This window comes from Oncorhynchus clarkii, chromosome 31 (assembly GCF_045791955.1).
Source record: "Oncorhynchus clarkii lewisi isolate Uvic-CL-2024 chromosome 31, UVic_Ocla_1.0, whole genome shotgun sequence".
In the NCBI taxonomy this organism is placed as follows: Eukaryota; Metazoa; Chordata; class Actinopteri; order Salmoniformes; family Salmonidae; genus Oncorhynchus; species Oncorhynchus clarkii.
The window spans coordinates 32979056-32990016 of NC_092177.1; the positions used below are offsets into that span (position 1 = coordinate 32979056).

The 10961-nt window shown below is 42.3% G+C and overlaps 1 protein-coding gene across 1 annotated transcript in view; it reads left to right on the top strand.

The window, feature by feature from the left end:
* The window catches only part of LOC139390982 (insulin-like growth factor binding protein 7), a 30047-nt gene that overhangs the window by 16577 nt on the left and 2509 nt on the right, over positions 1–10961 (top strand). Inside the window, exon 4 of the mRNA XM_071138423.1 lies at positions 10541–10667. Coding sequence (XP_070994524.1) covers positions 10541–10667 — 127 coding nt within the window. The remainder of the gene's footprint in view (positions 1–10540; positions 10668–10961) is intronic.

Genomic DNA, 10961 nt, shown 5'->3' on the forward strand with positions numbered 1-10961 from the left:
TTTTTCTGCCTCAATTTTACACATCTCCAACTGGAGAGTCTCTCGCCTAATTTGGGCTCTCTCTTCCACCTCTAGTTGGAACTGTGCTAAACGGACATCCCTCCTGGCATCACCGTTTGACAGTGGGGAGAGTGGATCAAAATGGGACAATGTGGCTGGTGTTTTAGCCTCGCCCTCATTATCAGACACCAATGGGCTTACAGGAGCAGCAACATCCCCTACAGTGGTAGTATGCTCAGGCAGCGGTAACACAAGCACCTGCTCTTCCAACAATACATTTAATACTAGCTGTTTAACCTCCGCCTTAACTACACTCTGCGGAATCGATATTGAGTAATGGTCAGCCAAGGTCATTAAATCAACTCTACGATATTTATCAAAAACCTCCCACGAAGGATTATCCAAAAAGGACTTCAAATCAAAAGTAGCCATCTTACACTACTTCACAAGAACCAACGAAAATAGCAAACACTAATGCTACTTCAGCTATGACGCTCAACACTGAACTATACCACTACAACAATCTACATGAGCGGCATGGGTGTCAGTAAAGACATATCCCGGATGAGGCTCCACTTATGTTACGAATCCCTTTTGGCCCAACAGTCTAGGGGGGATGGTAGTGAGACCCGTAACATAACTCATGTAAATTATAATAGTGACAAAGTAAAAGTGAACGAAATAACCACGACAACCGAAATAATACCGTCAAACTCAGGGTTTATTTATAAACACACGGTAATGGGGGGAGCAGGAAAAGGGGCTGAGCTGGACCCAAGGAAAGAAACAATATGCAAAAACACCCCTAAGCTAGACTAGCCTATTTCAACAACAGCTAACTAACTAACCAAAAATACAGTGGGTGGTCCACCCAGTTCTAACTAGTGTTTTTAACAAAGTTTACCTACGGGTAGTGTATGCCCATGGGCGACTTGTCTTGGTTTCCCCTTTTCCCACCAGCAAACACCATAAGCAAAAACAATACTCACAGGAGATGACAAAGTGCTATGGAGGTGCTCAAACAAAAGAGAGGTTAATTAATACCCAAAGAGAGAGATCTACATACATGGCATTTACAAAGAGATTGTGCTACTGAAATCTATCTAGAACAGCTATCTACCAACATGGCATTACAAAGAGATTGAGCTCTCCTGAAATCTACCAAGAACAGCTATCTACCAACATGGCATTACAAAGATTGAGCTTGAAATCTATATAGAACAGAGATCTACCAACATGGCATTACAAAGAGATTGAGCTCTCAAAATCTATATAGAGCAGAGTTCTACCAACTTGGCATTACAAAGATTGAGCTTGAAATCTATATAGAACAGAGATCTACCAACATGGCATTACAAAGAGATTGAGCTCTCGAAATCTATATAGAACAGCTATCTACCAACATGGTATTACAAAGAGATTGAGCTCTAGAGCAAACAAATGATAGGGTTTTTAAACCAAGGGAAAGGAACTGTGATAGGGTAGGAAACAGGAGGAGGTGTGTCTTCTGATTGATGGGTTGATTGTTGACTGATTGGGGAGTAATGATTTTCACCTGTGAGGGGAGAAGGAGAGAAAAGAAACACACAGGATACACACAGACACAGGATACCTGTATCCGTAACACTCCCACCCTTAAAAGAGCAACCCTAGGGATTGCGACCACAGTATTACAATTAATACTCCCAACAAAATTAATACTTACAACAACAACAACGTCAACCTTGCCAAAACATACAAAAATCATTTTTACACACGAGACAAAGCATCTGCCAACACATTATCTGAACCCTTTTTGTGGCGGATCTCCAAATTATAATTTTGTACAATCAGCGCCCAACGCATAAGGCGCTGGTTCTGGTTGTACATTCGGTGGAAAAAAACTAAGGGGTTATGGTCAGTATACACAATCACTGGTAGGGCACTGGAACCAATGTATACTTCGAAGTATTGCAGAGCCAACAACAAAGCAAGAGCTTCTTGTTCTATTGTCGCATAGTTTGTTTGACATTTATTAAATTTACATGAAAAATAACAAACGGGATGATCTACTCCACTCTTGTCCTGCTGCAGTAGAACAGCACCAGCACCTCTGGCACTAGCATCTACCTCTAGCTTGAACGGTTGTTCAAAATCCGGAGCAGCAAGTACAGGGGTACTACATAAGAGTGCTTTTGCTGATTCAAAAGCTCTCTTACAATCAGGGGACAACACAAATGGTCTTGCCGGACTGAGCAAATCAGTCAATGGAGCAACTACCGCAGAGAAATTTTTACAGAAGCTACGGTAGTAGCCAACCATCCCTAAAAAGCGGCGTAGCTCTCGTCTAGTGGTAGGTGCAGGGAATGCAGTTATAGCCAAGACCTTGGCATCAACAGGGCGCACCTGTCCATGGCCAACCTCTTTACCGAGATAGGTAACAGTAGCCTTCCCAAACTCGCACTTTGCCAAGTTCAGGGTTAGAGAAGCAGCTGCCAACCGTTCACATACTACCCTTAGCGAGTCAACATGATCTGACCACTCAGACGAATAAATCACTAGGTCATCAAGGTATGCACTACAATTAGGAACGCCAGCTAATACGGAGTTAACCAGTCGTTGGAAAGTGGCTGGTGCATTTCGCATCCCAAAAGCCATGACTGAGTACTGTAGGAAGTTATCTGGGGTCACAAAGGCAGAAATCTCAGAAGCACGTGAAGTTAACGGAACCTGCCAGTAACCTTTTAAGAGGTCCAACTTGGTTACATACTTAGCAGCACCAATAGTGTCGATACAGTCGTCCAGTCTGGGTAACGGGAACGAATCTGGCATTGTGACAGAATTTACCTTTCGATAATCCGTACATAACCTGGACGTACCATCAGGTTTAGGAACCAGAATGCAAGGAGAACTCCAAGGGCTTGAACTTGGCTTAGCCAGGTCATTCTCCAACAAATATCTCACCTCATCCCTCATTATCTTCCTCTTGGAAGCGTTGATACGATATGGGTGTTGCTTGATAGGTGTAGCATTTCCAACATTAATGTCATGTTCCAACACATTTGTGCGAGTAGGAACGTCATTAAAGAGACATGGAAAACTGTGTAGTAGCCTCACAATATCATTAGCCTGTCCATCCGTTAAATGAACCAGACCTGACTGGATAGACAGCAGCATTTCTGAGTTGGGCAATCTAACACACTGCTGCTGAGTATTGCGCAACTCCAAGCCATCAACATCATCAATATGACAGTCCACTATCATCGCAGTAGTAGCAGAGGAGACAGCAGTACCTTCCTCTGTTTTTGAACTATCTAACTGTGTGATGGGTCGGGTGTGGTATGCTTTCAACATGTTAATGTGACACACACGAGATTGGCGTTTTCTATCAGGAGTTTGAAGCACATAGTCAGTTTCACTTATTTTCTTTTCAATTAAATAAGGACCAGAGAAACGAGCTGACAGTGAAGATCCTGGAACAGGTAATAACACCAGTACTTGGTCACCTGGCTGTAGTGGACGAGAAACAGCCTCTTTATCATAGTGTCTTTTCATGCTCCTCTGTGAGGAAGACAGAGCTTCCTTTGCAAGAGCACAAGCTTGGTGTAGGCGCTCACGAAAGCGACTAACATAGTCCAACACATTCTCATCTCTGGTACACAACTCTTGGGACAAGAACTGTTCTTTAAGGACTTTCATTGGTCCTCTCACTGTGTGACCAAACACTAGTTCAGCCGGGCTGAAACCTAGGGACTCCTGCACAGTTTCACGAGCAGCAAACAAAACTAGAGGAACTCCCTCATCCCAATCTTTCTCAGATTCCAAACAATATTTACGTAGCATAGACTTCAGTGTCTGATGCCATCTTTCAAGCGCACCCTGAGACTCTGGGTGATAGGCGCTTGACACACGATGCGAAATTGATAAGGATTTCAAGACCTGCTTGAAGAGCTTGGATAGGAAATTGGTACCTTGATCGCTTTGTACCACCTTGGGTAACCCGAATGTCGTGAAGAATTTTATTAAGGCTTTACTCACTATCGGAGCTGTAATCCTTCTCAGAGGAATAGCCTCGGGGTATCTTGTAGCCATACACATTATCGTTAACAAAAACTGGTTACCCGATTTTGTCTTCGGTAACGGTCCGACACAATCAACCACCACATGCTCAAATGGTTCACCTATGACAAGTATGGGACAAAGAGGAGCGGGAGGAATAACCTGATTTGGTTTTCCTGTTATCTGACATGTGTGGCATGTCCGACAGAACTGAGCCACATCTTGTTTTAAACCCGGCCAAAAGAAATGTCGAAGGATCCGATCATACGTCTTTGTAATTCCTAAATGACCAGACCACTGGTGATCATGAGCAAGGGATAACACATTTTGTCGAAAGGCTGTAGGAATCACTATTTGGTAAACAGCATTCCAATCTCCACCCGCGTCAACATGGGATTTCCATTTACGCATGAGGAGATTACCATCAATGAAGTAAGCCACGTTCTTCTTCTTCACATCTTCCAATGAGACAACACTAGTAAAACATTTAGCAAGCTTGTTGTCAACCTTTTGGTTAGCAATCAGCTGCTCACGAGTGACTGGTAATTGTATTGCATCAGCAATAACTTCAACGTACTTTGATTCTTTCCTGGGCTGTTTGTCAGAGGTGATCAGCTTCTCAGAGGTATCACACAATCCATCCTCTTGATCATCCTCTTTGAACAGAACAGTGTTCGACAAATCTATCACGTCACCCTCTTGTAGTGCCTGAGCACGAGTGACAGCACAAGCGGGGAACACATGTGGATAACTCTGTGCCAACTCATTCGAAAGAGAGTGGTCACTTTTATCCAATACTTCCAATACGGGTACTACCTTTCCTCCGGCAATATCGTTACCCATTATAAAGGTCACACCTTTCACTGGCAACTTAGGACGTACCCCCACTCTGAATATTCCACTGATTAACTCAGAGTGTACTTTCACAAAGTGCAATGGCACTGGGACAAAACCCATTTCAATACCCTGCACTAACACACTGGAACCACAGTATGTATCGTCAGATAAGGGCAACACATCAGACAATATAAACGACTGCGCCGCACCAGTATCTCTAAGGATTTTAACCGGACGCTGAGACGCTTCGTCATTCGTTAGGGACACAAACCCATCGGAAATGAATGGTTCATAACTACGGTCGGGGACTGGGTCTTTCAAGCTACAGTTACTCTGAGGCACCTGTTTTGTTGCAGACCTCACAACCGTACGAATTAGAGCAACACCTGTTGGCGGCTTGGCACGAAGAGGCATCCCTTGTTTGCGTTTAAGCAGGAAGCAATCATTAATCATATGTCCCACTTTATGACAATAGAAACAGGAACGCTCATTCTTCTGGCGTGCTTTATATACTACTGCTGGCCGACTAGGGCTAAAGGTAGGAAACTCAGTGGTTCTACTCTCAGTTTGAGCCGAAAACACACTCTTGTGCGTCAACACAAACTCGTCTGCCAACACAGACGCTTCTGCCAGGGAGGATACTTTCTGTTCGTTTAGGTAAACTACAATGCGTTCGGGTAGGCAATTTTTAAACTCTTCCAACAAGATTAACTCCCGGAGAGAGTTGAAATCAGTTACCTTACTAGCAGCATGCCATTTATCAAACAGATTTCCCTTATCTCTAGCAAATTCCACATAAGTCTTACTAGAAGACTTTCTATGAGACCTAAATCTCTGTCGGTATGCCTCAGGCACAAGCTCATAGGCACGAAGAACAGTAGCTTTGACCACTTCATAATTCAAACTGTCCTCCAGAGGTAGCGCTGACAAAACCTCTTGGGCTTTACCAGTTAATTTACACTGAAGTAATAGGCACCATACCTCTTCAGGCCACTTCAATGCTACGGCTATACGCTCAAATACACAAAAATAGGAGTCAACCTCCGACTCTCTGAACAAAGGTACTAAGGCAATCTGCCTACTAATGTCAAACGTGTTTGAGGACACAGCAGGTGAGGACGACTCACTAACAGGCACAGTAGGAACGAAGGCTAGCCTCGCTGTCTCTGCCTCCAGTTCCATCTGGCGCATTTTAAACGTCATCTGCCTCTGTTCTCGTTCTCATTCTTTTTCTGCCTCAATTTTACACATCTCCAAATCTAAATGCCGCTGTTCTTTTTCTGCCTCAATTTTACCCATCTCCAAATCTAAATGCCGCTGTTCTTTTTCTGCCTCAATTTTACCCATCTCCAAATCTAAATGCCGCTGTTCTCGTTCTTTTTCTGCCTCAATTTTACACATCTCCAACTGGAGAGTCTCTCGCCTAATTTGGGCTCTCTCTTCCACCTCTAGTTGGAACTGTGCTAAACGGACATCCCTCCTGGCATCACCGTTTGACAGTGGGGAGAGTGGATCAAAATGGGACAATGTGGCTGGTGTTTTAGCCTCGCCCTCATTATCAGACACCAATGGGCTTACAGGAGCAGCAACATCCCCTACAGTGGTAGTATGCTCAGGCAGCGGTAACACAAGCACCTGCTCTTCCAACAATACATTTAATACTAGCTGTTTAACCTCCGCCTTAACTACACTCTGCGGAATCGATATTGAGTAATGGTCAGCCAAGGTCATTAAATCAACTCTACGATATTTATCAAAAACCTCCCACGAAGGATTATCCAAAAAGGACTTCAAATCAAAAGTAGCCATCTTACACTACTTCACAAGAACCAACGAAAATAGCAAACACTAATGCTACTTCAGCTATGACGCTCAACACTGAACTATACCACTACAACAATCTACATGAGCGGCATGGGTGTCAGTAAAGACATATCCCGGATGAGGCTCCACTTATGTTACGAATCCCTTTTGGCCCAACAGTCTAGGGGGGATGGTAGTGAGACCCGTAACATAACTCATGTAAATTATAATAGTGACAAAGTAAAAGTGAACGAAATAACCACGACAACCGAAATAATACCGTCAAACTCAGGGTTTATTTATAAACACACGGTAATGGGGGGAGCAGGAAAAGGGGCTGAGCTGGACCCAAGGAAAGAAACAATATGCAAAAACACCCCTAAGCTAGACTAGCCTATTTCAACAACAGCTAACTAACTAACCAAAAATACAGTGGGTGGTCCACCCAGTTCTAACTAGTGTTTTTAACAAAGTTTACCTACGGGTAGTGTATGCCCATGGGCGACTTGTCTTGGTTTCCCCTTTTCCCACCAGCAAACACCATAAGCAAAAACAATACTCACAGGAGATGACAAAGTGCTATGGAGGTGCTCAAACAAAAGAGAGGTTAATTAATACCCAAAGAGAGAGATCTACATACATGGCATTTACAAAGAGATTGTGCTACTGAAATCTATCTAGAACAGCTATCTACCAACATGGCATTACAAAGAGATTGAGCTCTCCTGAAATCTACCAAGAACAGCTATCTACCAACATGGCATTACAAAGATTGAGCTTGAAATCTATATAGAACAGAGATCTACCAACATGGCATTACAAAGAGATTGAGCTCTCGAAATCTATATAGAGCAGAGTTCTACCAACTTGGCATTACAAAGATTGAGCTTGAAATCTATATAGAACAGAGATCTACCAACATGGCATTACAAAGAGATTGAGCTCTCGAAATCTATATAGAACAGCTATCTACCAACATGGTATTACAAAGAGATTGAGCTCTAGAGCAAACAAATGATAGGGTTTTTAAACCAAGGGAAAGGAACTGTGATAGGGTAGGAAACAGGAGGAAGTGTGTCTTCTGATTGATGGGTTGATTGTTGACTGATTGGGGAGTAATGATTTTCACCTGTGAGGGGAGAAGGAGAGAAAAGAAACACACAGGATACACACAGACACAGGATACCTGTATCCGTAACACCGGTGTTAACGAGAGAATCACTGACATGATGTCAGCTGGTCCTTTTGTGGCAGGGCTGAAATGCAGTGGAAATGTTTTTGAGGATTCAGTTAATTTGCATGGCAAAGAGGGACTTTGCAATTCATCTGATAACTCTTCATAACATTCTGGAGTATATGCAAATTGCCATCATACAAACTGAGGCAGCAGACTTGGTGAAAATTAATATTTGTGTCATTCTCAAAACTTTTGGCCACGACTGTAGTTCATTTAATCTGATTGTCATAAGGCCCTGTCCACAGAAAATACATTTGGATGATTTTCATAAAATTTTGGGTGTTTTATTTAACTCTTGTACACTTGTGGTGTTCCCGGTCAAAAATGACCAGTCATTAGAAATTAATGGGTGAGACTACAACTAGTGTATAAAATTGAGTTAAGCCACATGCCTATTCATCAGATGGACACACTTCCTCTCCCACAAACGCATGTGTGTTTGAGCACACACACACCTCACTCCCCTACTTGGCTTCCATGACAACACCCACAGGAACATTTCCCCAATATAATTGGGGAATATAACCACACCTGTTGGCATTCTCACAAACAATTGCAACATTGTTTCAATAATATATAGAACTTTCCTCGCAGCTCTGGTATATAAAGCTTTTTTGAGGCCTTGCTCACAATTCATTCTATGGCAGCACAATGACCATGATGATATACTGTATGTGAGGCTCTTAATCATGAGGAGGAGAGAGGCCAGGAAACTGACAGGGACGATGCATTAGAGGAGGAAGTGTCAGAAGTTGAAGACAACACAGAATATGATCCAGACCAAGAGACAACCGATATGGAACAATCCAGTGATGAGGAAGAGGGCCCTCTTGAGGTTGTTGTTACATTCCTGTCAAAAAATGGGAATTTGTCCTTATCTTCATCCCCAACTGAGAGGAGAGGTCGGCTGTCGACTGAAAATGTTATCGGATACGAGATACACCAGGTTGATGACATAAAATCCTGCCACTATTTAAAAATTTGCAATGTTTTCAAAACAAATATCCTTTTAAACTTTGACACAAAGCAGTCTGTGATAAATAGCACAATATGTTTAATCTGAGTATTTGTTATAGTAAAAGTAATCCATACATTATGCTTTTTTTACTCAAAAATTTGTTGTATGAGCTCAGGTCAATGAGGCCTACAGGCCATAAATAGCAAATAGAAGTTCAAAACTTGTAATGTCCATAAGAACTGAAGTTGATAAAAATATCTAACACAACATTAGGTGATAATATATGTATTATTATGGATTTATAATCAGCTATAATGGGCCGGTAATTTTGGACCGGGAAAACATAATTAATTAACATGAAACAAACAAAACAGGAGGGTTAAAAGACAACAGGAAATGTCAGCGTACAGTGACACGTTTATTTTTAAGCCCTGGATTTCGAGCCCATTGATATTTTTGTTGGATCTGATTTTAATAGCTAACATTTCGATGGCCATAATAAATAGATATGCCGATAGTGGACAACCTTGTTTTACTCCTCTTGACAATTTTATACTTTTTGAGAAGTAGCATTATTTACCATTTTACACCTGGGGTTAGTAAACATAACTTTAAGCCATTGTATAAGAGATTCTCCAAAATTAAAATTGTCCAGGCATTTATATATACATTTCAGTCGTACTTTATCAAAGGCCTTTTCAAGGTCAGCTATGAATACCAGGCCTGGTTTCCCAGATTTTTCATAGTGTTCTATACTCTTTCTAGTATATGTCTTATATTATCGGCGATGTATCATCCAAGTAAAAAACCTGTCTGATTAGGATGAATAATATCTGACAAAATACAGTTTAAATTCTATTCATTTTGCTAAGATTTTGGCATCACAACACTGCAGTGTAAGGGGTCTCCAGTTTTTTAGATGGACTGGATCTATTCATTTACCACCTGGGTCCTGTTTCAGTAATAGTGAAATCAGACCTCGACTTGAAACACTTTTAGTACAAAGGATTTAAGCTATCATACAGACTTGTGGGTCGTCCCACAGAAACAAATCAGTCAAATACCTCAAGGCCCACACAGAGGTAGTAAAGGTAGAAATTAAGCATAGGATGGAAGAGTTATGTATTAGATACCTGACATTCTATTACTTTATTTATGAATAATATTACTTGAGGCACATTCCAAAGTTATCCATGAACACTACCCATTGACTTGTTCTGTTCAGATCCTCTACATAACAGAGAGTTTAATACACATGCAACTCCTTCCTCCATGTCTGAGTAAATGAACAGACAACATTGGTGTTCAGTGGTTAGATCTATCTACCCATCCCCCCCCTGTTTCTCTCTCAGTATTCTGCTCCCCTGCTGTCAAACATCACATTCATTCAATTTCTTCATAGAATTTCTACTCATTGGCCATCTTCCATGATATGTTTGTACCTGTGAGAAGTATCTAAAGACCTACACAGGTGGAAGCCGGCACTGGGCAGCAGTCAGACAGCCGTAAAACAATCCAGAACGCTTCTTTCCATTTGCAATGGCACCCATGCTCTGTCGAAATGAGCCGAGCTTGGCTGGGAGGAAGAGTTGAGGCTGTGTTTGTGTTGCCTTGCGTGTTCTGATAAAATCAGATAAGGCGATAACCGCCGCCACCATGCTTTTCAGATCTCGCCGCTCACCAAGGAAGAGGCGGGCTCGTATGAGTGCCACGCTGTCAACACCAAGGGAGAGGCCTCAGCGGTGGGCACCATTCATGTGGTGGAGTCCATCGATGACATCCCTGTCAAGAAAGGTAACCAGCACATCCTTTTCTATTTCACTGCTATTTCTACTCTGTTTCATGTTAAATCTATAGACCCACACAATATGGCAAAGGGGGATATTTACCACATACAAAGGGCAAATGTAGGTATTCAGAGGGCAAATCAAAGGGTGTGTATGTACAGTATGTGTGACTTGTTTGGAATTCAAGCCCGCTAGCCCCTGGTTCCCATTCTGTCCTGACATGTTTAGGAGTGCATACTTAGTTTGATCCACATCACCTGGCTGCTCTCTTGACAGGGCTTGATGGTTGCCTTCGACAAGG